At 42.0% G+C, this 25,021-nt stretch overlaps 2 protein-coding genes across 6 annotated transcripts in view; both read right to left on the bottom strand.

The window, feature by feature from the left end:
• Window positions 1–338: 338 nt before the first annotated feature.
• Window positions 339–5,314, bottom strand: MAL (mal, T cell differentiation protein). 2 transcript variants are annotated; one of them, XM_058802713.1, is made up of 4 exons: window positions 5,228–5,314; window positions 1,958–2,128; window positions 1,697–1,825; window positions 347–1,468 (listed from the first exon to the last, which is right to left on the bottom strand). In XM_058802713.1, the coding sequence occupies exons 1-4, from the start codon at window positions 5,312–5,314 to the stop codon at window positions 1,394–1,396; spliced, it is 462 nt and encodes a 153-aa protein (XP_058658696.1). In that variant the 3' UTR covers window positions 347–1,393. The 2 variants fall into 2 exon arrangements, with proteins under 2 accessions (XP_058658695.1, XP_058658696.1); XM_058802712.1 differs by lacking the exon at window positions 5,228–5,314 and having other exon boundaries at window positions 339–1,468; window positions 1,958–2,221.
• Window positions 5,315–10,273: 4,959 nt separating this feature from the next.
• Window positions 10,274–25,021, bottom strand: part of GPCPD1 (glycerophosphocholine phosphodiesterase 1) — a 43,405-nt gene continuing 28,657 nt past the window's right edge. For 3 of the 4 annotated variants that reach the window (XM_058802709.1, XM_058802710.1, XM_058802708.1), the window contains 9 exons: window positions 24,535–24,627; window positions 23,391–23,468; window positions 22,538–22,577; window positions 21,731–21,792; window positions 20,783–20,848; window positions 19,807–19,943; window positions 18,901–19,036; window positions 18,428–18,588; window positions 10,274–12,075 (listed from right to left, as the gene is read on the bottom strand). In XM_058802709.1, the coding sequence (XP_058658692.1) occupies window positions 11,871–12,075; window positions 18,428–18,588; window positions 18,901–19,036; window positions 19,807–19,943; window positions 20,783–20,848; window positions 21,731–21,792; window positions 22,538–22,577; window positions 23,391–23,468; window positions 24,535–24,627 (978 nt within the window). In that variant the 3' untranslated portion in view covers window positions 10,274–11,870. Of the gene's footprint in view, window positions 12,076–15,588; window positions 15,691–18,427; window positions 18,589–18,900; window positions 19,037–19,806; window positions 19,944–20,782; window positions 20,849–21,730; window positions 21,793–22,537; window positions 22,578–23,390; window positions 23,469–24,534; window positions 24,628–25,021 lie in introns of all 4 variants that reach the window. The other variant, XM_058802711.1, reaches the window with a different exon arrangement.

Raw genomic sequence — 25,021 nt, forward strand, 5'->3', positions numbered from 1 at the left:
CACCCCATGATGATGGGATGGTGAAACCAGTTTCAACAGGTGGATGTGGAACTTCAGAGCCATGTGCCATTGTCCAAAGTGGCTTTGAGTTCCCTCCCTGCCCTGAAAAGGGATTTCTCTTTCCACCTCTGTTGCAAGCAGTTCCCTGTTGTCACAGTAACACAAGCAAAACAAGTCAGGCTGGTTTTAGCAAAGACAAAAAATCTCCACAAATGTTTTCCTTAGTTTGCAATTAAAAAGCTTCAAACCAAACCCATGGTCACAGGTCAAAAGTTTGCCCAGATATGAATCAACAGAGGAGCCTCCAAGTCAACTTTTATTTCCTTCTTATCCTCTAGTCCTCAGTGTTATCCAGGAACTTCAGACTTAAAATGGAAGCATTCTTTGCCCCATAAGCTGGAAGAGATAATTTAGTACCACTGTTTCCTAGGCACCTCTAAGACGTTGAAAACATCCCTTCCTGGGTCTAAACCCCATTTGAATTAATTCATTGTCAAGGTTTAACCCCAGCTGGCAATTGAGCTCCACCCAGCCAGTCACTCAGCCCCGTGGTGGCACTGCCTGTCAGGGTGCAAAGCTCCTGGGGCTGGGTGCAGCAAAGGGAAAAAGAGCAGCAAGGACTCACCCATTCTCAAAATCACAGCAAACCCATCTTTATTAGTGACACCATGGCAGTGTGAGAGAGTAGCATTCACCAAAGGCAGGAGTTGATTGCCTCTGCTTTCTGAGGATTTGATTCTGACCACCCAGAGAAGTCTCCTACAGCGCACTGGGCCCCTTCCAGGTTGTGCTTTGTAGGGCTGGGATCAAGGGCAGTGGTAATTCCTGGCCTTACAGTCGTACCTCAGAATTCAGCAGCACCCTTCAGGAGCTACAGTGATCCACATTGCTCCTGAGCTGAGTTAAATATTGTCCCCATTGTTCATTGCAAGTCAGAGAAGGCATTTTCAGAAACTGCTTGAAAATATTAATTTGCACAGTGGTTCTAGGGGGGGAAACACACTTAAATGGGCACACAGCAATTAAAATGACACAGTTTCACACTTGTACTCCTTGGTGTTTGTTGTTCCCTTTTCCCCGATACCAGTAACAACTCTGGATACATGAAGGTGAAGTCCAGGGATATTTTAGCCCTTTGAATCCAACTATACTGTTTTTTTAAAATTGGATGGCTTTTTTTTTTTATTTTGGCCCCAGCATCAAACTGTACCCAGCCTGGAAAATATTGAAGGGAAACAGATTGTGCCAAGATATTCCTTTCTCTGGCAAGCTCCTTGTCTTCATCACCAAGATCCCACATAAAAAGCTACTTGTTTCTAGGCTATACATTAGAAAACAAACCCCAAACCCAGCCTGGAGAGGACAGCCGTTGTTGCTGGGGCTGTTCAGGCCCTCAGGACGATTTCCACCGCAGGAGCGAGAACACCTTGTGGATCACATACAGCAGGGTGGCCACGAATGCAAATACCTGGGATGGAAAAACACAGCAGCCCGTCAGTGTTCTGGGGCACGGTGCCACCCCAGCACTGAGCCCACGCCTCGTGACGTGCCACATGTCTGGGGACACCCGTGCATGCTGAGACGGTGACTGGTTTCTCTCCCCCCTCCCCAAACTGTTGGTGCAAATACAGATTTGCACTTGAGGCCACTCCAGAGCCACCTGCTGCCATTCCCTGCCCTCCTGCCAGGCACTCACCACAGCAGCAATGTTCTCCCTGTACTCCTGTGCCAGGAGTATGGTGAAGCCAAGCGAATAGGTCGTGTAGGCTTCCAGTACCGCGGCACTGAGGTAGAACAGCGCTGCCGTGCTGTGGCAGATGGCATCCTAAGGAACAAGGAGCACACCGTCACCTCCAAGGGAGTCACACTGCCCCTACAACCAGGCTGCAGGCTGGGGAGCAGCAGCAGCACCCTGCTGGTGACAAAGCCACCCCTAGGGTTTGTCACAGGCACGTACCAAGGTGACCCAGCAGCTGCCGCCGCCGCCGTGAGCGCCGCAGAAGTAGAGGCACAGGAGGGAGATGGACATGACGAAGCAGAACACGGAGACAAACATCACCCAGCCCTGCAGCATGGGGGCTAGGACCTTCGAGGATGCCACCAGGATCCACACAAGGCCCCCAAAGATCTGCAAGTCAAAGCGGGGGACAGGGTGAGTGTGGGATAAAGTGACTTGTCCAGAGCAGAGCCAAAAGCCACTCACGCCTTTGGCACTGCACATGGCAGCAGCCCGAGTTCTTCCCAGCCTCCACTCAAAAATGGGCATTCAGCTGGGAGTATCTGCCATTGATCCTGACCAAAAAAATTCCTCACTGGTGCCACCACCACTCACACCCTCCCTACACCAGTGTGCTTAGGAGGCTGGCTCAGACCCTTCTGAGGGCTGGCTTTAATGAACAGGGAGGCTGATTTAGGAGAGGTATCTTTGCTTCACACCCAGCGTGTCAAACCCAGCTCACCTGCACAAGCAGCACAGAGACCTGCCCTCACAAGGGTCACATGCAAATATCACTGTGAGAGAGGTTTGACTCTCTGGGTAGAGGAAAAGAGCCTGAGGCTCCCAGCTCCTGCTTGGGAAAGGAAGCTCATATTTCTGCTCCAGTCCTTTGGGTCATCCTTCACTGCCTACATCAGAGCTGTGCCTGGTCCCAGCTGCTGGTGTGAGAGTGGGTAGGACCTTCTCAGCCAGCATTGGGAGTTTGCCATGGGTGGTACACGGGGACAGCTATGTCAGGGCTCCATCCCTTCACCAGCAGACTCCTGCACAAGAGGATGGGAGCATTATGTTCAGTGTTGTGGAATGTCTGGAGTGCAAGTGGTGCCTTTGCACTGAAACGCCCTCAGTAGCTTTTCTGTGCCACAAATCAGCCCAGTTATACCTTGGACCTGTGCAGAGTTCAGTCTGTGCAGCATCCTGTGATGAGGAGCTCCACAGCTGAGCCCACACTCTGTGGATCTGTGCTGTTGTGGGGATCTATCCCTCACCACCAGCCAGTCTGAGATTCAGGCAGATGTCCAAAGGTAGGACAGCCTTGCTGACTTTAAGGTCATTCTGATCCTTGTATGGCCAGTGTATCCCAGCCAGCATCCATACTCATTTCCATTTCCTTCCAATCATTCTGCAAGTGGAAAGAAAGTCTCTGATTTATGTTAACTCAGAAAATGTTACATCATTTGTGTCACCCCACAGTTGTAGGAAAGTTTGTTGGTGCCATTATGCAAATTGACACATGACATCAATTATGTGGTTGAGATGTGGCAAAGACCTGAGTGAAAATGGGTCTTCCAAAGTGCTGCTCTCGTGGTCCCTCCTGTAACAACCAAAGGCTGAGCCTTGAACACTGATCCAGTCCTTTTAATCACTCATGGGCTGACACAATGAGTGTGTTGCAGCTAAAAATCCTGGGGGAAAGCGTTATGCTCCATTAAAATCAAGCACAAATTATGGTGAGATACAAGGTTGGGGAAAGAAGCACCACAGCTCACTCCCTACCACTCACCATCTCTCCTTCCTGCAGGCTGTGCTTACCACTCAGAAATGTCTGTTTGACCTGGTTTGATTATTGACTTTGGTTTTATAGTGAAGATTCATAAAAAGGAAGGAAGGATTGAGAGGCTTTCAATAACTCACAGCAGGATGTGGACAGCAGTCTAAGGAAAAAATTCATCCTTTAAATAGCTTTTACAAAGCAAACATATCTGCTTTCAGCTTGTTTCAGGTTTTCCACATAGGTCTGGGTATCCATATGTGCAGAAAGTTCTTCAAATTAAATAGATTACAAGAATTAAACTGAGCCTCACAGATTAAAAATGGTAACTTTTGATCAGCCCATGCAAATGTGGCAATCATCTGAGCTGCAGGTAGGATCTTCTGAAAATTTCACAACTATCTTAGCATTTAAAATGCCAATTTTGTTTTGTTTTGTTATGTTACCATCTCGGCCCATGGCAGGGAACCTGAGATTCCACTAAGGAATGAGAAACTCTTTATCCCTCTGATTCAAGGCAGCCACCTCCTTTGTACACAGCAGAGGTCACACAGTTGCACAGCCCAGAATCTGCCTGGAGATGGAGAAATCCAGTCATGCAGCATTCCTCCTTCCTGGGTGGTTCCTGGGCCTTCAGGATGCACATTTCCAGATCTTACCCAAACCTAAGGATAGTGTGCTCACTTCAGAAAGCTGCCCTGGCAAATCCCCTGGAGACAGGGATTACAAACAAACAGTTCAAGGGGAATGAGCTCTCTGAGGCCAACAGGACCAACATAACTCAGGGGCAGGGGTGGCTGGCAAGTGTCAGCCCAGCCAAAATCTCCACAGGCACTCAACATCCTCCCTCCTGTAGCTCCAGGAAACCTGGGCATTGCTCTTGGGCACAGATCAGGTCTACATCCTCTTTGCTACATTGTTATCACCAGGGGAATGAAGGAAACTTGGTATATCCCAGGAGCAGGGAGCAGGCTGGGTGACAGGAAAGGATTTGGTGCCAGATGGCAAAACTGAAGTTTTTAGCATGAAATAATCTGAATGCTATTCTACAATACTCAACCAGAGCTTTCAAAGCGCTGGGAATTTGGAAAAAAGCCTCCCAAGCTCTTGTGCGAAGAGCACGTTTCATGAGCGGGGCAGAGGACAGGGGAAAAGTTGAGGCTGAGACTTTGTATCTAATAACCTATGCTCAGAGCAATTCCTTTAAACCACGAGCGCCAAGTCCATTAAGATTATGATCTCCTCCTGCTCAATGAAGTTACAGTGTGGAAAGAGGTTACAAGGTGTTTGCTCACCCTTTGCTCTCCCACACGCCCAGGGTCCCGCAGCTCCGCACCTGCGGCTCAGGAATGCCGCGATGGAAGCACAGCCTCGGCTGCTGCCAGCAATTCCCTCGCTCCCTAACCCCCTGCTCCAAGCCAGCAGCTCATCCTCTGCCTGTGCTCTCCGCTAAAATCACCTCGGGTCATTAACCAGCTCCATTTGGCACCTGCTTAAACCTGCTGTGTTTCAGGCAGGAAATTAAAACGCTTTTCAAGGACTCCAGAAAAATCCCACTGCAGACTAAAGGAGAGCTTCAGAGCCCGTGGTTTTCCCCGAGGATGAGATGCCCTCCAGCCCCCTGTGGCTCAGGGACCTGCCGTGGGACAAGTGTCACCCCTCGGACACCTGCAGCACAACCTGTGCTGAGTGCCCAAGCAGCAGCCACAGCCCTCCCTCAGGGACAAGGCAGCACTCACGATTTCAGGGATGAAGAGAACATCTGGGAAGGTCGTCAGGACGGCCAGGCCACTGGGCAAAGTGCTGGTGGAAGTTGAGGAAGACATCGGAAGCCTCTGGCGCGGTGCTTATCGGCCACTCTGCTCCTCACTGCTGAATGCAGCCTCCTCACCTCTCCCTCTCTCTCTCCCTCCTTTCCTGCCCTTCCTGCTCTCGTTTCTTCCTCTTTCCTCCCCTGGTTCCTTTCCTTCCTGCTGACAGACGAAGACAGCTGTGAGTGGCACAGGTGTGGCCAAACCCTGTGACCTGGAGTCACATGGGAGCTGTTCGGGAGATGCAGGGGCAGCCCTGGGGCACTGGCAGCAGAGTTCGGCTGTCCCCGCACCCGAGCTGCCAGGCAGGTTCCTGGGCAGGGCCCCGTGGCACTGGATGACAGCTGAGGGCAGCAGGGGACACCTGTGCCCATCCACCTGCACAGCCTCGAGTCCCCTTGGATTTGCACAGTGAGCCAGCCACAGTGACCCACACCTGAGGTGGTCACAGCAGAGGACACGAGGGCGGCTGGTGGCCAAGGCAGGCCAGGATGTGACAGGGGACTAACAGTGGGCCTAGAAATGTCCCACAGACATCCAGGGATGAGAGCAATCAAACTGCAGGCCAAACCACCTCCACCATCTCTGAAGGAGATTGGAAATGCCAAGGTAACACAAATGACCTAAAATGATGAGATTTCCCAGGCAGTTTCACTTTTTAAATTTTACCTTTTTGTCTGTAGTCCATGGGAGCAAGTCATTCCCCTTCTTCTTCATAAGGAATATTTATTTACTCCTCTTAAACATACTTGGGGACACAGCAAAAACCAAAGAACTCCAGAAGCTGAGGCCAAAAAGTGCAGAGAAAGGACTTTGAGAAAGGAAGGCAGGGTAAAACCTGTCCCTTGGAGAAAGCAGTGAGGCAGATGAGTGGAGGAGCCTGCAATGTCAGAAAAACTGGGGAAATGCTTTTAATAAGCAGATTAAGTGAGGGGCAAGGTTACATGGCAGAGCTGGTGGGGCAGCTGGGATGGATGCCTCTTACCCAGACCTTGAGCTCTATTATTTCCAGTCAATTGAAGCAAAAACATCTAAGTAGATAATGCCATCCTTCTTTTTCTTCTGGAGGCCTTTTCTCACTTAAATGCAGAGTCCATGCTGATCTTCGTAACTTTTTCAAAGGTGGGAGAGTGTTTTTGCTGCATCCACCTGATTTCCCACTTCTCCAGAGAGATTCCATTTGCCCTAAGGTGACAGAACTACACATAATGGATGAAACCTTGGATATGAGGCAGACCTAGAAACCAGTCAGCAAAGAGGGAGAGCTGGAAGCAGTGGGAATGTAGGCATTGGAGCTGGAGACACAGACAGAGCTCCAGAGGGGTCTCACTGTCTCTGTAAGGGATGGAGATAAAGCTCCCCTGTTCCTGGGACCACAGGACTGCTGTGAGGAACAAGTAAGTGCATTATGAGGGGCAGGGGCACTGGAGCTATTCCATTTGGAAGGGCTGGGACATCTTTAAAGAACCCCTTCTTTGTCCTATTTACGTATTTTTGGTGATGGATTAAAAACCAGGGGGTTTAGTAGAACACTAGGTTCAGTGGTGAAGAATGCTGAGACCAGCTTGATCAAACAAACTCTCTTAAATTAGGCCCCTCCTGACTGAGGTGGGCATCAACAGGGATATGGAAGAGCCTGGTAGGGAAGTGAGAGATGGAAGCTTTGAGCAGAAACCAAAGAGCTGGTAACACCTGACTCAAACACGTTCTGCTGAGGACAACACAGAATCTAGAAGTTGCAGGACAACCAACCTCTTCACACTACAAAAGATCAGTCTCAGTTTCCCCAGCATATCTCCTTGAGATGCAAGAAGATCCTTCCCTTGGGTGGGAACAGCCCTCAGGGACAGCTCTGGAGGCTGGGTGAGAGGTTTGCCCATGGTCAGTGACACGGGTGAGTAACATCAATCTCTATTTAATAGTTATTAAACTGGCTATGTTATTGGTGCAATAAATAGAGCACTGTATTACCAGCTTAATTGGGTAGTAAATAACTCTGACCAGATTGGAGTTTTGCCATTGTGCATTTTTCTCTTTTTACATTTTCATCTAACCGTTGTCAATTTAAATAAAGTGGTAATTAATCCATCCTTGTCCTTGTCAGCTGCTGGCCACCTGAAAGAAAAGGATGACATTACAGGGTTCCCTAGGGAGGTATAAACCCCTGAGCTTTCTGTTCTGGAAAGGCTTCTCTGAAAGTGATCCCTGGACACACACAGTTTTGGAGCTGGTATCCAAATACGGGAGTGAGCTCCAGAAAGAGCATGAGGATGCCTTTATCTGCTGAGGACAGCACCTCACCCCATCGCTGGCGGTGCAGGAGGTGCTGCCCCGGGGAGGCACAAAGCAGCAGCAGCAGCTCTTCCTTGGAGAGAACTTGTGTGTTAGAGCAGTCCCTGGTGGATGTTTTCAACACTGGAGGCAGCACTCAAATTTCGGTGCAGGGCTCCTGGGAGGGGATTGCTCCCACACTGGAAATGCCATGAAAGAAAGCAGGTGCTGGCCTTTACCTCCCCTGGGGAGCCTCTTATGTGCACCAGGAACACCAGGGAGAGCTGCTTGCCTTCAAAATAAATGTATTTCTTTTTGTCCTGGCACATTTTGCCAGTAGGGTCCGGACACTTTTGGTTTCAGATCTGCCCTCTGGGTTTCTGAGACAGAAAGGACTACCACAGGACATTTAATTGTCTAGGAAGTACACAGGGATACAGGGTGGAGTTCTGAATGGTGACAGTGGGAAGCTAAAAGCCAACATCTTTTTTGTCCTGGCACCTTTAGTGGGAGCAAGTAGGGGAGGGCTTCAGGTTTGGATCCTGAAGAAGGGAAAGTGAATCACCTCAGTGCAGTTTAGAGGCTACAAAAGAAAGGTACAGTCCAGCACTGGCTCTTTCTTCCAGGACCTTCTCTGAGGGAGCAGCTGCTGGACTTTTCTCAATTTTGGACATAGATTCTGTGAGAGAATCTGAGGGCACACAGAAAGAGCAAACTCCTGCATGTGGTGCAGTTTACAGGCTGCAAGAGAAAGGGGAAGGCCAGGACTGGCTTTTTTTCCCCAAGAACTGTATGGAAGCAGTCACTGGCGGTTCAAAGTGTCAAAGCTGGGCTCTGGGAGACTGATATGATGGATGCAGCTAAGAAGAAAAGTGCAAACTCCAGGCTGTGGGGTGTAATTCCAGGGGTGTGAGACAAATGTGGAGTCAGCAAGTGTTAGCTCAGCTGGCAGCTGCTGTGACCAAGACTTTGCTGCAGGTTTACAGTTAAGGTACAAGATCTGTGTGACTGAAAATACATGAAGGCCCAGTTATTTGGAGAAATTTTGGAGGGAGCATCCAACTGTGTATCGTAACACAGCAGCTCTGTCATGACCAGCTCCCACACCATCCAGCTACATATATAAATATATATACAACATCCATATATAAATATACACATGCACACACCCAAGTACAGGCATCGTGTGGGAGTGTCATTCAGCAACCAATAGTACAGATGCAGAGCCCAGTCTTTGGGTGGGCCAGAAGGAAATGTTCCAAAATCAAGAGAGAAATTCTGTCTCCTCTACTACAGCTCTCACATCTCTGGATTAAAATTCTGCAGCAGTCTCTTGGCTGGAGCAAAGCCTCTCTGCCCTGGACCACACTGGTTTCCAACAAGCACGCCAGAGCAGGAGGGGGCACTTTCCCCTGTCAGATCCCAAATTCTTTGGTTCCTTCTGTCCCCCCTGCACTGCCAGTGGCTGAGTGACAGCTGCTCAGCACGCCCAAGCTGTGAGCTCAGCTCCAAGAACTGGCACAGCAGCAGAGCTGTGGAAGCTCCTCAGGTTTGGAGGAAGCTGCTGACACAACTTACTCAGAAAAAAAGGAGTCAGCAAGAAAACACCAACACTACTCAGAACTGCCCTGTAAAACCATCACAGTGGGTGGATGTTGGAACCCAGGACACTCCTCTGGCTGCCCTGGAGGACTCGAGACCCTAGCAAGGGGCTCAGAGACCTTGGCACAGAGTCAAAAACACCTGTGCCTTCCATTTCAGTCCATGGAAAAAACTACCAGCCTTGTGTGAAGATTTACAAGCCAAAAGAGTTTGAGTAGAATGATGGTCAATTTATCACAGGGTGAAAAAGTAGAATTTTGGAGGTTTAGAATGGGGGTTCAAGAAGCAAGATGGAGGAATCTGTGTCCTGTCCTTCTTCTTGTCCTCCATCTTCTGCTGTGATGGTGGCACTTTTGGATTGCTTTAGAGACAGACTGTCTAACATAGGTGACAGGTATTGGAAAATTATTGTAAATAAAGTACATGTAGTTCTTATTATAAAAAGTTAACATCACCCAAAGGGTAGGGGCTGTGCCACAACCCGACCTGCTGGACAGATCTCAGCAGGTCAGAGAAGGAGTGTAATAGATAAGAGAAAATTAACAACCTTGAAAAGCAGAACTGAGGAATCTCAACTCCTTCTTCAGTTGCCAGGCTGGGAAAAAAGACTTTCTGATACCTCAGGGGTCATTTCAACCACAGAAACCTGAGAGGTGGATTTATTTCCACCCCCAGTCCCCTCAAACAGAACTGGCAAGTGCAATTCCCTGAGCACTGAAGGCTGGGAAAGAAGATTTCAAGGGTGCCTGAGCATCTCAGTGGGATAGGTCTGAGAGGTGCTTTACACAGCACAGCTTTTAAACCCCCTTTGCACAGAACAGGTGTCTCAGCATCTCTGAGGATGTGCTGCCCACCTCTCACAAGCAGTGACACAAACTCTGCCAGGAGCTGAGTAACAGCTGGCAAAGCCCTCAAGACCTGCCAAGAGGATCCCACAGGGTACACAAAGGAGGAAAAAAATTTAAAAAAGAAATTTGTGAATTCATCACATAATGAGGAATGTATCAAGTAACAGCCACAGGTTCCTGGTGCCAAGATTCTGGTTCAGTGCCCCCTCCCCTTCTCAAAAACAGCTCACACACTTCCAGTTTTGGTTTAGGGATGTTTTGTGGTTTTGTTTTGTTTTTTTTTTTGTTTTGTTTTTTTTTTTTTTTTTTTTTAATAAAAGAAGGCTTCCAGATACCTAATACTATTGTGCTGTTTGTGCAGGACAAACTTTAAATACTAAAATGCACAAGTCAAAACAAGCTGTTTTGAACTGCTCAGCAGTGCAGGCTCAAACACTTATTTGCAATGGCTTTACTCTTTGTACAATCAGTTCTATATGTAGCAATGACTGTATATAAAGAATATAGTACATACTATTGTTTTCATTGTCAATTTACAAGAGAAAAAAAAATAAATATTTTCCATTCTTATTATACATTAACATTTCAGTAGAAAGTTACAGCTGTTGTGTTGGCATGACCTGCAACATCAGGAGGAGAAGGGACATGCATACTTATCTATTAAAACTCTAAACTATGACTTTGTAATAAATTACAGAGGATAGATACCAGCCAACAGAATACTGATTATCTGAATCCAGTACATTTGTGATTCTTGCTCCATGGTAAAAGCCAAAAAATCTTGCAAAATACAAAAGCCAGTAGCTTGCATTATAAGTAAGACAGACAAACCATGTAGGGTACACATACATACCAAGTATGGTAGAGCCTCTTCTCCAAATGTTTGTGAATAACAGGCTTGTGGTTTCTCAGGCAAAGGAGATTAAGTTGTTGAGTTGGTCCTTGCACCCTTCACACATAACTAGCACCATAAAGATGCAAGGACCTCAGCAAACACCTAAAATTAATGCTTAGTAGATAAAGCATGCATTTTGTAGAGTTTGTGCAGGGTACACACTCTGTTCATTAAGGTTACTGTGCAAAAAAGATTCTTGACCACTGAAGATGTTTCTGTAATTCTGTTACAATTATTAGCAAAATTTTTAAACTTTAGCAGGCCTGTGTGTGATTAATGAACAACATTACTCGTGGTTCCCCCCTGATTGCTGCACCACTCAACTGGGGGCTGAGGAAACAAAAGCAGCAGCCTCAATTCCAATCAAGTGGGGGAAAACGAGCTGCAGTTTGCTAAGAAATAAAGTATTTTAAATGGCACAAAGCTTTGTACAGGTGGATCTACCAGTGCAAATACATATACATGAGGTACCAATTTGTTCAGATCATGTATAGGCCAGATCTATTTATATGTATCTTAAAATCACTCAATTTCCTGCTGTCAGATAAATGCTACAGCTTGTCAGCCTGTAAGTAAAATCAAAATTAAAACAAATTTTCAGCATATTCAATATCAGATTATTGTAATTTCTCTACAATTTAGTTTCCGAGCTTTCACTACTGAGACTACTTAATTTTTGGTTTTTTTAAAAGCAAAATAATATCATAATAATTTTCTTTTTCAAGACTTGATATGATGTGAGGAAAAAGTTAAAACTGTGTATGTAATTTGGAACAATAACTAACTGGTTGAATATTTTAACATTTCTTGAAATTTTACTAAGTACTGTTAGGAAGGAGGAACACAGTTATTGCTATTTGAAGACTTAAAATTAAACCAAACCAACCTGAAAGCATAGACAGAACTATTCCAATAGTGAAAATTCTATAGATACAAAACAGCATTCTGCCTAAAATTAGTCCTTCTTCATCTGAAAACACTTCAAGTTATCTACAGGTTTCTCTTCCTTGCAACAATGATGGCATTTACATGGAGTTATGGCTTTGAAGTGGCTAACTGTGGGGGTCACACAGCTTTTCAACTCTGGCAGCTCTCTCTTGAGACGTTCCAGCTGCTCCACCTGGAATATGTTTGGTTGTTCAGGATTTTGGTCGTATATCCTTAATAAATGAGAAAAGAAAAAACACTAATCAGTATAAACTAGCAGTCCACAGAAATGTACCAGATGAAGCACCTGGGTTTTTTTCCTTACCAGAGCAAAACTGAGTGCCAAAGTCAGTTTATTTGGGGTTAGTACCCTGAGTTTTGCTGCTTATCTCACAATATAAAAAGGTATCCCCTTTACACAGACTGGTTAGTGTTTCATTGGATATACTAAAAACCAACTGGCATATACTCACTTAATCTCCTGACAAATGTGATTTTACAGGTGGCACAAAGCAGTGAAACAAGAGCAGTGTGCCAGGCTTCACAGTTCAAAGCATAAGAAATTTCAGAGATTACTTGAACAGACTGTATTATACTGTTTACACATAATACTGCATTGAGTGTGTACTTACTGTTTCAAGAAGTATTTCACCTCACCCAATTCAGAATTTTTTCTTTTTTAAATTACCACCATTACCACAATACGATGTGAAGAGTGAAAAATAGAAAATCTGACCTCTCTGCACACCTAATGCAGATGAACCATCTGCACTACTTTCAACAGTCTATCCTCTTCTCACTTTCTTGTTTTCACATATGTAAACAAAGCTGCAGATTGGAAATGTCAGCATCATCCCAGATTGTCCAAATCCAAACCACATTTTGAGTGACAGTAAAATCAAAAAATCAAAACAAATTTTCAGCAAGCACTGAGCACAACTCAAACACCATTCTGGTGTAATTCATTACAAAGAAAAAGCATTGGTGCTCCTGTAACCTAACATTGGTACAATACCTATTATAACAAGGATATACCTTGATTTCCCAACATTCATTTTTAATATCAGCATGTTTATATTCAAAATTTTAATCCTGGAACCCATCTGCTCTCACTTTTAGTTGTTGCACACACACAGTTCCAGGTATTGCAGGTCTTCAAGTTTTTCTCCTTGAAATGAAAACTTCTGCAAGAAATTACCATGGCTTCTCCCTTAGTCTTTAAGAATGATCATACTTCACTTATGATTCCTTCAAGAAAGTAGTTTGCTTTTATTTCATCCTCCTTTGTCTCTCACACATTTTCAAGTTAAGCCCAAAAGGAACCAATGCCACTAACAAAACAATGTAGCGCTCAAGTGAGAGACTGCAAGGTGCCCTTTTACCCTGACAAGACAACTTGTGAACTGCTGGCAACTCCAAGACACCAAAACCAACATGCAGCTCAAAGATGGGTACAATAATGGGATTCAGGTGAGGAAACACTTCCACAGGAAATACTGATATGGATCACAGTAAGGTCAAGGACAATTTCTGTGAAGAAACTCCTAGGAGTGAGGATAGATGTCCAGTTTGATGAAATTCAAACAGAAGGCACAGCATTTGAATTACTTGCACACCACTTGTAATCCAATACAGGCCTAAGATATGACCCAAATTTGCCCAATGGAAGCTTTCTGCAAAATAACAGCTCCACCTTCCTTCCTTCCTTCCTTCCTGTGCTTTCTTCAGCTCAGTCAGCTGGCACCTTATGAATTTCTCTGCAAATTCCACACAAAACACTGAAACTTGAGGATACTATTCTATGTAAAACACGTGTTAGGAACTAAGAAGCTGAAGTCTTTCCCATCAGTTAGACACTAGAACAGCAACAGAATGATTCTTCTAAGCCCCTTGTTCCTAGAACATGGCTAAGCGTGTTTCCAAGCAGCTTCTGGCAAGTATTTTAATACTAGTTCTTTACTACAACAAGTATAAACTCTAATTCCTGCTCCATTCTAAATTATTTTCAATTGAGATTCTGGATGAATTCAACCCTCCAGGCTCCTTTCAAGCTGCCCCCTAGAGCCAGTCCACTCCAATGTGGGTATCTGGTTTCTTTTAAACCAAAGGCAGAGAAGACAACTCAAAGCAAAACTTCAGAATTTCTTGACCCTACTTTTTGTTTGGGTCCACAAAAGTACACCATCAGTTTGCAGCAACAGAGCTCCAGTACTTCTCTAATTATTTCCAGCATCACTGTAAAGACAAGGAATAAACTTCCATCTCCCTCTCCTCCTTTCTTCAACAGGACAATAATTTGTAAGCAACTATGCACCAAAGTTTCTCCATCCAAACTCCTGTTAAGAAGCAAACTCTGCAGAAGACTGGGAAGTTCTTTAAACAATGCTCTTAAGTAAGCACCTTCTACAAAAGACTTGCAGAACATTGCAGGGCTCTGCAGTGAGTGTAAAACTGATGTGCTTGGCTCCTGAAAGGTGTTTTGCAACCTTTGAAAACACATACAAGACAAGAGGCAGCAGCACTGAAATACTGGTTCCACGCTCAAAAGATTTTCTGAAGCTTTTGATTAAAGCTTTTCACTTTTCTTTAGATCTCGAGGAAAAACTTCGAGTTTACTTTGCAATTCACAAAATGGGGAAGAGTTAAACTGTCTTAACAACCCATCATAACATATTAATTCAATTACTGAGTAGGTTATAAATCAACTTGTACTACACTTCCTCCATATATCCATGCTGTTATTTAAGTAACATGCAGTTTCAGGCAAACAGGGCAGCCCAGATTTCAGCAGTCTTGTGCTTTTGAGAAGTATTTAAAACACTTTTGATTTGATTGCCAGCTAAATTTGTGTAAATGTTGGGAAGTTACTAATACCAGTCAAGCACAGCTTTTGCCTGCAAATGCAACATGCAGCCTAAGGAACTGCAGTGTTTGGACAAAGCTCTCATGGAAAAGCTCTCAGCATCCATGTTTGGGAAATAGTGATTTCGTATTTTTATGCAGTTCTGTGTATTATTCAACAAACAAAATTCAGATCATGTAAAGTGAATGAGAAAAGATGATGCAAGTGTAAGCTAGCACCCACTCCCTCTCCACATTGGTATTCAATATACAGCCAGCAGGTGTAAAAATACAAGGCTGCATTGTTCTTACTGAGTTAAGTATCTTCAAATACAGATATATTTTCTGAACTATTTCCAAAGCCTATCCAGGAAAAAAGCACCAGATCAATCACCTCACAAATCATGCTTTACAAATGAGCATTTTAACCAAGCCAGAGTAATTTCACAATAGGTTGAAATTTCTTCTTTAATTAAAATTGAAATATCAGACTAATAAAGCATTTTAAGGATGTGATTTCTGTGCAGACAGAAGACACCCAGTCATGCACTTAAAGTACCTTCTTGTTTAAGAGCCCAAATAAAAGCCTGAAGGCAGACATGGCACCTTTCTGTAGAGGCTGCCCTTTTAATTCAAATAATTTGGTTAAACACTGAGACAAATGGTAGTTGAACATAGGAACATAGGAGATTATCATCCCAGAACATCTGCTCGGATTACTGACTTTGGGTGTACGTAATAATTTGCAGCCCAAGTGGAGAAAGGCCTGGATGAGGGGAGGGAGTGCATTTGTGTTCTTTCCTCTGCCCCGGTGAGCTCAGCCTTTTAATATTTTTGGCATTTGTAAACTTCCCAGATTTAGTCTTGCAGTTGTTCTCCATGCAAAGCAAAGCCAGACCCCCTACCTGCATTTTTTTTTTTCCCAGAGCTTGGTATCATCAACTTTTGGTATTCAGGACACAGTTTTTCTGCCATCTTCACAACTGGCTACAGTGTTTTGGTCAATTCTACATGGATGATTAAAGTTTGGAAAAAAAAACGCTTACAGAAATAATCTCTATGCACACAGTTCATAATCTCAGAAATAACTACTGCACACAGTAACTCAGGGCCACACACAAGCAACCTAAAATTCACTACAATTCCTCTATTCACTTCCTAGATTATTCAGATAATTAGCACTTAACATGGTGTAAGTAAAGGCCTAGTAAACAGCAACACAAAATACAATAATTGATAGATATCTGGACTTGGCCATAAATCCAGGGAACAAAAATACAGAAATGATGGAAGAAGCACCATCTTAATTCAGCCCAGGAAATATTCTGGAATTTGAAGACACAACAACAGCCTGAACTGGCTTGACACTAAAACAGATTACTGCAGTCCCTACTTATTACTTAGGCCTTGGAACAATCGTGTACATCTCTCTCTCTTGAGTTCTGCTTTTTAAATTTAGTTTTACATTTATTTATTTCTAAACTCCAAACAGCACAGGATATGGATGCTGACACCATACCTATTTAAACTCTAAATATCAACTTCAAGTCTCAAGTGATCTGAAAGACTGACTCTTTACCCAGCAGCTCCAGCTGTGAGTGGAAATGTTTGCTGCCAGGTTTTACATCCCTACATTCCAGGACTTGCAGGTACCACCTGCATCTCAAAATGTCCACCTTGAGACAGCTGATGCAACTTTCAGAAACTGTAAGATCCCTAACCTGCATTAAGAGTGAATTTAATTTTACTCACACAATTAGTAAAACTTGAAAAGTAATTAAGAATTGCAAAGGGACATCCCATTGTTTGTTTTGGCCTACAGAAAAAAAAAGGGAAATTACATTTAGAAATTACACTTAACAAGCCTGCAGTAACAACTTTGGAGTTAATACTAATTTTGGGGTTCCTCTCCAAAAAATGGGAAGATGTTGAAGTGGAAGTGACAGAGGAGGCAGGCAGCAAGAGGAGAGATAAACATTATTAAGAATCCAGATTATCTAAACAGTGAAGGAAGGTCAAGAAATATTTGTTCAGTTAAATCCACAAGGGAATTAAGCCTTCCAACAAACTGGCTGGTTATCAGAAAGTGAGATGAAAGGTGTTCTACTGACCTACTACAACTTAAAATACACCAAATAGGACACATAAAATGACAAGTAGCAGCCTCAACATAAATGCCACAATATTTAAGTAGTGTGGAGTATCTAAAGCAATAAAAGCAACACGAAGTCAGAAGTTAGGCTGGCCCCTGCTTTACTGTTTTACCACAGTAGTGAATATCTATTGCACAGGGAGTAATTAACAACTCTGGAAGACTGGATCAGTAGATATGAGATGAAGAGACATTCCACAAACACTTTATGCAGTGGAGTTTGATTAACACCCCACCAATAATATATCACTTTAACTTATGCATACCACAGAATAAAATTTCATTACCCTATGACTGCACACTAAGTAGTTAGATGATTCTTTCACCTGCATTCTAGTCCAGAGGTATTTTTCATTGACTAAAGAGGCCCCAATCCTGAGCTGCAGGAGAGGTGCAACACACAGCACTGCTGTAGCAGGAAAGAGGACTTGTGTCCATGTCCTCAGTCTGAAGCTGATCCCTAGTGTAAAAACCTAGTTATTCCTTTTTTTACTGCAAATGAAATGGGAGACTTTCTGTACAGCACAAGAAGGGGCACCTCTGGCAAACCTGAGAAGCAATGCACCTTGAAATGACAAATGACTCCCAGCAGTCAACAACAGATAGAAAAGAGCTAACTAATTTTTTATACTGAGAGCCTAGAACCCTAGGAGCAAACATATTTGATTTCCTGCCCCTAGAGTTGATTAAATTGACTCTGAGTTTTCACTTTATAAAACAGAGCCTTTGACAATTATTGATTCCTCTTTCTTTGGTTGTTTTTTCTTTTTTTTTTTTTTTTTTTTTTTGTAGGTAAAACAATATACAAAGCAATACTCTTGCTAAAGCAGAAGGTTTGAAAGCCTTCTGTAATTTGAAACTTCAGTTACACTTAATGCTTTCCCAATTACTTTCTATCGGAAATTCTAGTTTAATACAGTTTTTCAAATTAAACTTCACCTCAAAATGATGAATTTCTCATCTTCAAAGACAAAAGACCTAAAACTTGGGGATATTGTAAGCAACCAAATAACACAACAATGCTTTTGTTAAAATATTTAACACAGTATTCTGATGTTTCTACCTGAACTTTTTGATGTAACAGCTACTTTCTGAAATTACTAACTTGGCAGTTTGCCCTGGAGTCACTCCAAGCTAATTTTGATAGGAAAAATGTGAATTCATAGCTTTGAAACACAAGAGAATGTTGTGTTAACTATTTCCACAGTTCAATGTAGAATACTGAAACTTCCAGTCAAACAATTAAATGACATTTTCCTCGCTGTAACACGTTTACATAACCTAAAAATTACTATAATGAATATTAGTAGTACCTTAAACGTGTATGCCATACACTTGTTCTTTAAAGGATCTAACTACATTTATGTTGATCTCAGGAAAAACAAAAATTATTTTGCTTCATAGATACAGCTGAAAGAGTGGCAACTGGTGTTAGACTTATTCTTGATCGGGGTTTATGGGGTCCTTGTACTTTCTGCACCCAGTCAACCAAGAAGCAACATGAAATTTCACCAGAATCAATTTACAATAGTTTCTAAGTTTGATGATGATGGTGATTATGATCATTCTTTTAAAAAGCCACAACTAAGTACCTGTCATATATTAACCCATGAACACCATATTCTCTCAGCTTCTTCCTGTTATCCGGGTCGTTTGTATCATCACCCCACGTAAAAATAACCAGGCCTTTGGATATGGCCCGTTTAATAAATGATGGATTCCTCAGCAGGTCTTCAGAATGCACACTAATTCCCTGAAATACAAAAGACTTCAATTAAAATTCCATGGTTTTGAAACACATCAGCTTTTTTAATCTTTTAACACTGGCAGCTCCTTACTGTTTCATCCATAATAATAAAACATATTTAACACAATTAGAGAGTTTAATTAGAGTGCTATTTTTCAAACACTGTATTAAAAACATTTCAAACAATGGACCTTTTTTGTTGCCAATATTAGTGTACTTCTTTTGTGAGGTTAGCCATAATTTAAAGCATTAGTGCCAAAAATGATAGATTTAAAACAAGCAGTAATAATTCTGTTTGATTTTAACTTGTCAGCTTACCAGCAAGTTTTCAAACTGTGCAAAGTTAATGGCAATTGAAGTTGTGCGAGATCTGAGATCCATGAGCTCTGGATAGAGTTTAGATTCCCCTTGGGTGAGAAACAGCACAGGATACTTGTTCTGCTTATGTCGGATCCTGTCAGGACAAAAGTCCACAAGTAGCACATGAAAAAATACAAGTGAAAGAACAAAGATTTGATCTCACTGTTTCAAGGGGAATTCCTCTCTTTCCTGCACATTCTTCTAGTTCCTAGCTGGTGCAAGGAGATGGTCCCACAGTTTAGCATCAAACTGTGCTGACAAACTGCTCCAATGAGTCCTTTTGCCACATGATTAACACATGTTAAGGGAAGCTAGGCTTGATGTTGAACTCAGCCTTACATCCTCAATATGTTTATATACAATCCCCTAATGCCATTTAATTCTGTAATTTTCTTCTTAAATGCACAGATTCATGATGATGATGAAGATCCATGACAGGAATTTCTAAATATGGTTAATACACAGCCCCTAACCTTACTAATGCATTTTTCAAGCTGAATACTGTAACAAGAGTATTTGTTCCTAAGTTAGGCTTGCACACCCCTCAAGTATGACTGGAAAAGACTTTGGGATACCAGAAGAAACCCTGACATTTTTGTTGAGCTAAGAAAGAGTGAAGCATCCAGAAAAGCACTTGACAAAAATACTCACTGTGACTTTGTTCACCTATTTTTATTTTTCAGGCTCATTCCAGATAGCAAAGTGGTCTCATTTCAGTTCCCAACTATTTTGGCACCCAAATTTTATGTCTAAGGAAAAGGCCTGTTACTTATTTCCTGTTGTGTATTTTAAAATACAAAGTAAATTTTACCAAATAAAAATAAATTTCAAAACCAAAGTATATTATTTCTCTTCTAAACTTACATTGTACAAATATCTGCATGAAAAGAAGAAAACACAATTCTTCTTCGTCCAGCATTCATCAAAACAGTTTTCAGAATAATATCTAGAAAAAGGTTCATATCAAAGTAAGTTGACAAGTTGCCATCCCATTGTCCATCCTGGAAAAAGAAAGCACAAGTTTGAGTCACTTAAATGAATGCTTACTAAAATTATTTTAACCAGCAATGGCCTCTCAGTCAACCTGAGCAAAGTGAGAACTCAGCTGGACAGTTTGAATGCAGCATCAGTCCTTCAGTCTGCTCAGTGCTGGTTCCAGCTCTCCAGGACTGACAGCCTGAGAGGGGCAGCTGAATTCTCACAGCAGTAAAATTCACTGAAAAATTCCCTGTCTCCCCATCCAAGGAATACATTCCTAGGAAGCCTATTACAGCTACAAAAACACAAAGAAATTCCCTGAAGAACAGTAATTACAGCAGCTACTCTCTGTGGTTATTACTAGCATACTGACTTCCACCTACCACTGTCCTCAGCTTCCTTCCCCCACTCCAGGCTTCCAATCCCAGCCTTTATACCCATTTCTCTCTGGACTGAGTGCTGCACAATCCAGCTGAGTCTGCAGCCCTGCTGACTGGAAGGAAGCAGCTGCTTGCATCACTGCACCATGCTGTAGCTGCTCCTGCACAGGGCCAGGAGAGGTTGAATTTCTTGCCACTTTCCTGTCTGCCCTGTTGTGATCTGTTGACTTTAAAAAGAATCTCATACCAAAAGCAGTCTAAACTCAATCCTATGAATTTTATTATTTTAAGAATAAGACTGTTCATTTGTTGGAGTGATGCTACTATACCCCAGTTTAAAAATAATGCAGTGGTTTTTTTTTAAAGGCCCAAACCCCCACAAAAATTACGCCTTTGCAGCTCATAAATTGTCACATCAAATTACAAGCTTCAGCCATAAGAATGTCAAACAATCAAAGTAAATCACATGTATCTTTACTTACCCTTTGTTGGGAGATCCATTTTATTTCTATGTCAAACCCAACATCGTTAGGAACAGACTCCAGGACCTGAAAAAAATTTTACTATGAAGAGACCCAACAGCAAAGGAGGACAAAAAAGCACTGGGAAGGTAATTGTTGGGAGAATACATTGGATTTTAATGCTAATGGTGTCCTAACAGTAGAATTTAAAACCCTAGGTTTTTAACATTTTATACAACACACGTATACACCCTTTTCTACTCCAGTTTAAACTTAATGAATACATAAAAGTGGATACAATCTTAAGGACAAGATTTTGACAAGGTACAAGTATGAGTCAATTCACCTTAACACATGTAAGAAATGCCCCATTTGTACTCCTAAAGAAAAAAATTTTTTTCTTTCTCCAGAAAGTTCTTCTGAATGCAAAACGCATCTTAAGTATGAAATCCAGGAGTTTGCCATTACCATGAAAACAAAAGTTATTTCATGTGAAATTCCTGTAAAGAATTATTTGCAAGGTGATTTCAAAAGGTGGAGCTAACACAAACTAGTCCTAAATGGAAACACACTGGAAATTCACTCAACATTTCTCAGTGTCTGGCTCTGAGAGATGGCCAAGACACTGTGAGGAACTGCCAAAGGGCAGGTGTGGTTTCTTTCAAAATTAGAAACTGTCAATGCATTAACATGCAATGCCCAAATGTTAACCAGCTGTAAAACTGAGTGCACCCTGAGCTACACAGCTTGGGCTCATGAACTCAGAAGCTTGAAATACACACAGACTGTTACTTGTGAGCACTGAAAACCCTCCAGTGCCCAACAATAACACCCCTGTTCTCAGTTCCAGCATTGATACCAGAGGCCTAAACCCAAAAATCAATATCCCCTTTGCTATGTGTGCAAAGCTGAAAGTAAAACACAGGTTTTCATGTTCCCCAATCATCTTGCTCCATATTCACCACTTACTCTTTGCAGAGAAGGAAATGGTTGCATCTCAAAAGCAGAGTTCTCTTCATCACTAAAAGATGCTGTAAAGAAAGATGAAATATTGAATTAAAACAACAGAAGCATAATCCCAGTAATGCCAGCAAGAAAAAACTGGCTCAAAATCATAAGGTCTTTAGGAGTGAACAATGAAACCAGGTCTCCCTTTTGATTACCTACACCTTTTCCTCTAATACTGACATACTCCCATTGGTGTTGGCAATTCCTGGTTTGGAATTTAAACCCTTGACATAATACATACATACATATATATACATATATATATATACATATATCTCAGAATGGCCTCTCTCATCCTTCACCACTTCACTCAGTGAATTATATCTTTTCATTTAATGATATCTTTTCTTATACAGGATGTGTGAGAGAATTTGCTGTCCCTACAAAAGGGATAATTAAGGCCAAAAATTTACAGCACTGATAAGACATCCTACAGCAGTTACCAAAGTTCTTGTCAGCAAGTCTGAAGAGCTGAAGGTACAGCTGGAGAAGCATAAGATGGAAACATCAGTGGCAATTTTGTTATGATTATTCAGAAATATATTGATCTATATATTTGCCTTCTACCCTTCTGTCCCTGCCTCCCAAGGGAGTAACTTCTGTTCAGATATTTCCTTCCCAGTAAAGAACTCTACAGCATGCACAAAATTAACTATTTAAGCATTTAGAAATGTTCAGGACAAATGTGATTACAACAAGCAGCTGCAACCACAGAATTTATATCATGGCAATAAATCAATCCCAACACTCTTCCAAACTAGTACATACCATTGTGATCTTTTACTTTCAGGGCCGTCACGTGAGCCAGCTGAAGAGCATAAGAGCAGCATTAACACTCTACCCACATCTTCCTACATGTAAAATGTAACTAATTTTGCTTGTAAATAATTTTACAATTTAAAAGTCTATTACAGATAAAATTTGTAAAAGAATAAAAGACAAATTGTACACATCACAATTTTCTTTCAAACTTTGTTTTCACAATTTCAATAAAAGCTCAAAACCAAACTGAAAACATGCTCACTGAAAATTCAGGAATCGTGTTAAGGGTAAACCCATACAAATTATAATTCAACATCAAGATGTGAAGTAGTCTGAACATTATCTCTCCTCTGTGTTTCAATCCTGCTGACCTGTTTTATGTTACAGTCACACACACTGAGCTAGAATCAGGCCAGATACAGCCAGCTCCCTTGCTCCGTTCAAATTCTCTCTTCACAAAAAGGAACAGACCAAGTAATTTTAAGTAAAAAGAATCATATGGTTCTTGGATTAGCCAGATGGTTTCCTTGACTGAGGGCAGGTAGCTCAGCAGGGTCTTCAATAGCCCACTCATCCCTTTTTTATCTAGACAGGGCACTTATGTTTGGAAGGTAGAGCAGTTCAACACAGACCCTTTATCATTTTAAAATTAGATACCATATTTCTAGAGCATAAAAGTAATGACATTTATCCAAGTTATAAAACCGTTGCAAAAGTATTTTTCTTGGAATTACCTAATTGTTCTGTTTGCACAATTTTTAAAACTGTACTCTCCAGAACTATCTGTAGTTACTCCCAAAATCTCCAAGCTTCATAAAATTCTACACACAGAATATTGTAGTAGCCAAGGAAACAATACCTTTAACAACTGCAGCTGATCAAATGTGAGTTCTTTGACTGCAATCTCAAACAGTTCCAAAGGCTCTGTATCCAGTTTCTTTGAAGAGAAACAACACGTAATTAAGCATCACTGAAAGCAACAAAAAAGCCTACACACCCTTCATAAAGTAGCCATAAAGGCAATTAATGTTTCCTATTTTATTGATAAAGATACAAGTCATATCTTATGAATAAGATGATCAGTTTTCACAAGACAACACAGGCACTTAAAAGCATAAAACAATCTGAAAGAAACCCAGTGTTTTGCCTCCATGCAAGACGGAGTCTTTAAAGTTCTTTCATCCCCAAAACAGTAGCATAATTATTCTGTAAAAACTTGATTGGTTAATGTATTCAGGAAAGATGTTTACAAGTAAAGAAATGCAGTAAAAATATTCCAAGGCAGTTCACTTTACTGCTGTTTATCCAATGTCTCAGAAACTAATAAAATATATAAATGTCCTGGGATAAAATTCACACACACAGACCACTCCCAAAATAAAGATCTGGTGTCAAAAAAATTCTGTCCATTTCTCACTTCCCCTCTTCACTAAGAAATTTTTACTGAGCAAGACAATAGTGAGTGAAGATACACTGAACATTCATTCCCCTCAGTCAAATTCCATTTCCACACTGTCCTAAACCAAGCTTCTTAAAAAGTGCAATACTGCAGTGAGTGTGGGAGTTTGAGCCACAAGACCCAGTGCCAAGAACACAGAGCAGTGTGCTCTGCAATCTCTCTTTTGATTCACTGCCAGAACTAGGAGGGAAGATAAGCAGAACAGGACAAAATGCAAACATTCAGGCCTCAGAATAAGAGAGCCCCATAGGCACCACAGAATAGAGCACAGCTGTCTGCTTTTTTTCTTCCAAATCTTGAGTCAGAAAGAAGCTAAATAGTAACTACAATGTCAGCTTGAAGAGTGCCAAACCATGCATCTGAAATGCTGTTGCTACAACATCAAAAGGAAAAAATTCAACTTCCCTGATCTATGCAGTAAGTAATGCTGCATATTTATTGCCATTCCATCCCTTGAGAGCCCAGAATTATTTCTGTGAGAGCTTAATATTTTACATTTCTAGAATGGGCATATCTGCACACAAAATACAGCTATTATCTTTACCTTTTTCATGGCCATGCAACACGTGAGATCGTGGTATACTATAGGCACATGATCTTTAGAAAGATGTACATCAAATTCCACAAATGCTGCTCCCTGCAGAAAATTGAAAATCACACAGAACAAAACAAAAGCCCATTAACTACTTATGAACAAGGACAACAGAACTGCATGCAAGTACTGTCAAATATTCATGGTCCTGGATATCAAGTAGAAGTTGAATACAACTGGCTGTTGCCAGTTAAATCATGCTCAGCAATGGATTATTAAAGATGAAAGAAATATATGGCAAATTATCCTAACTACCATTATACAGACATATATATATATTGCTTAATCTTATAAAGCCCTCTAATAAGGTTCAAGTCCTGTGAACCTGATTACAGAGAAAGATCAAGACAATATTTTTAGACACAAATGTTTTAAACACAGATAATTGTGAGGCATCTTCCTCCCTCCTCCCCATCACCACACCAACAGACAAGTGATG

The sequence above is a fragment of the Ammospiza caudacuta genome, chromosome 3 (genome assembly GCF_027887145.1).
Source record: "Ammospiza caudacuta isolate bAmmCau1 chromosome 3, bAmmCau1.pri, whole genome shotgun sequence".
Classification (NCBI taxonomy): Eukaryota; Metazoa; Chordata; class Aves; order Passeriformes; family Passerellidae; genus Ammospiza; species Ammospiza caudacuta.

Coding starts and splice junctions, on each gene's coding strand:
- MAL (XM_058802712.1), bottom strand. CDS start 2,221: ATGTGCAGTGCCAAAGGCGTGAGTGGCTTTTGGCTCTGCTCTGGACAA. Junction 1,826..1,957: donor GCAGCTGCTGGGTCACCTTG/GTACGTGCCTGT, acceptor CTTGTTCCTTAG/GATGCCATCTGCCACAGCAC. Junction 1,469..1,696: donor GGGAGAACATTGCTGCTGTG/GTGAGTGCCTGG, acceptor TTTCCATCCCAG/GTATTTGCATTCGTGGCCAC.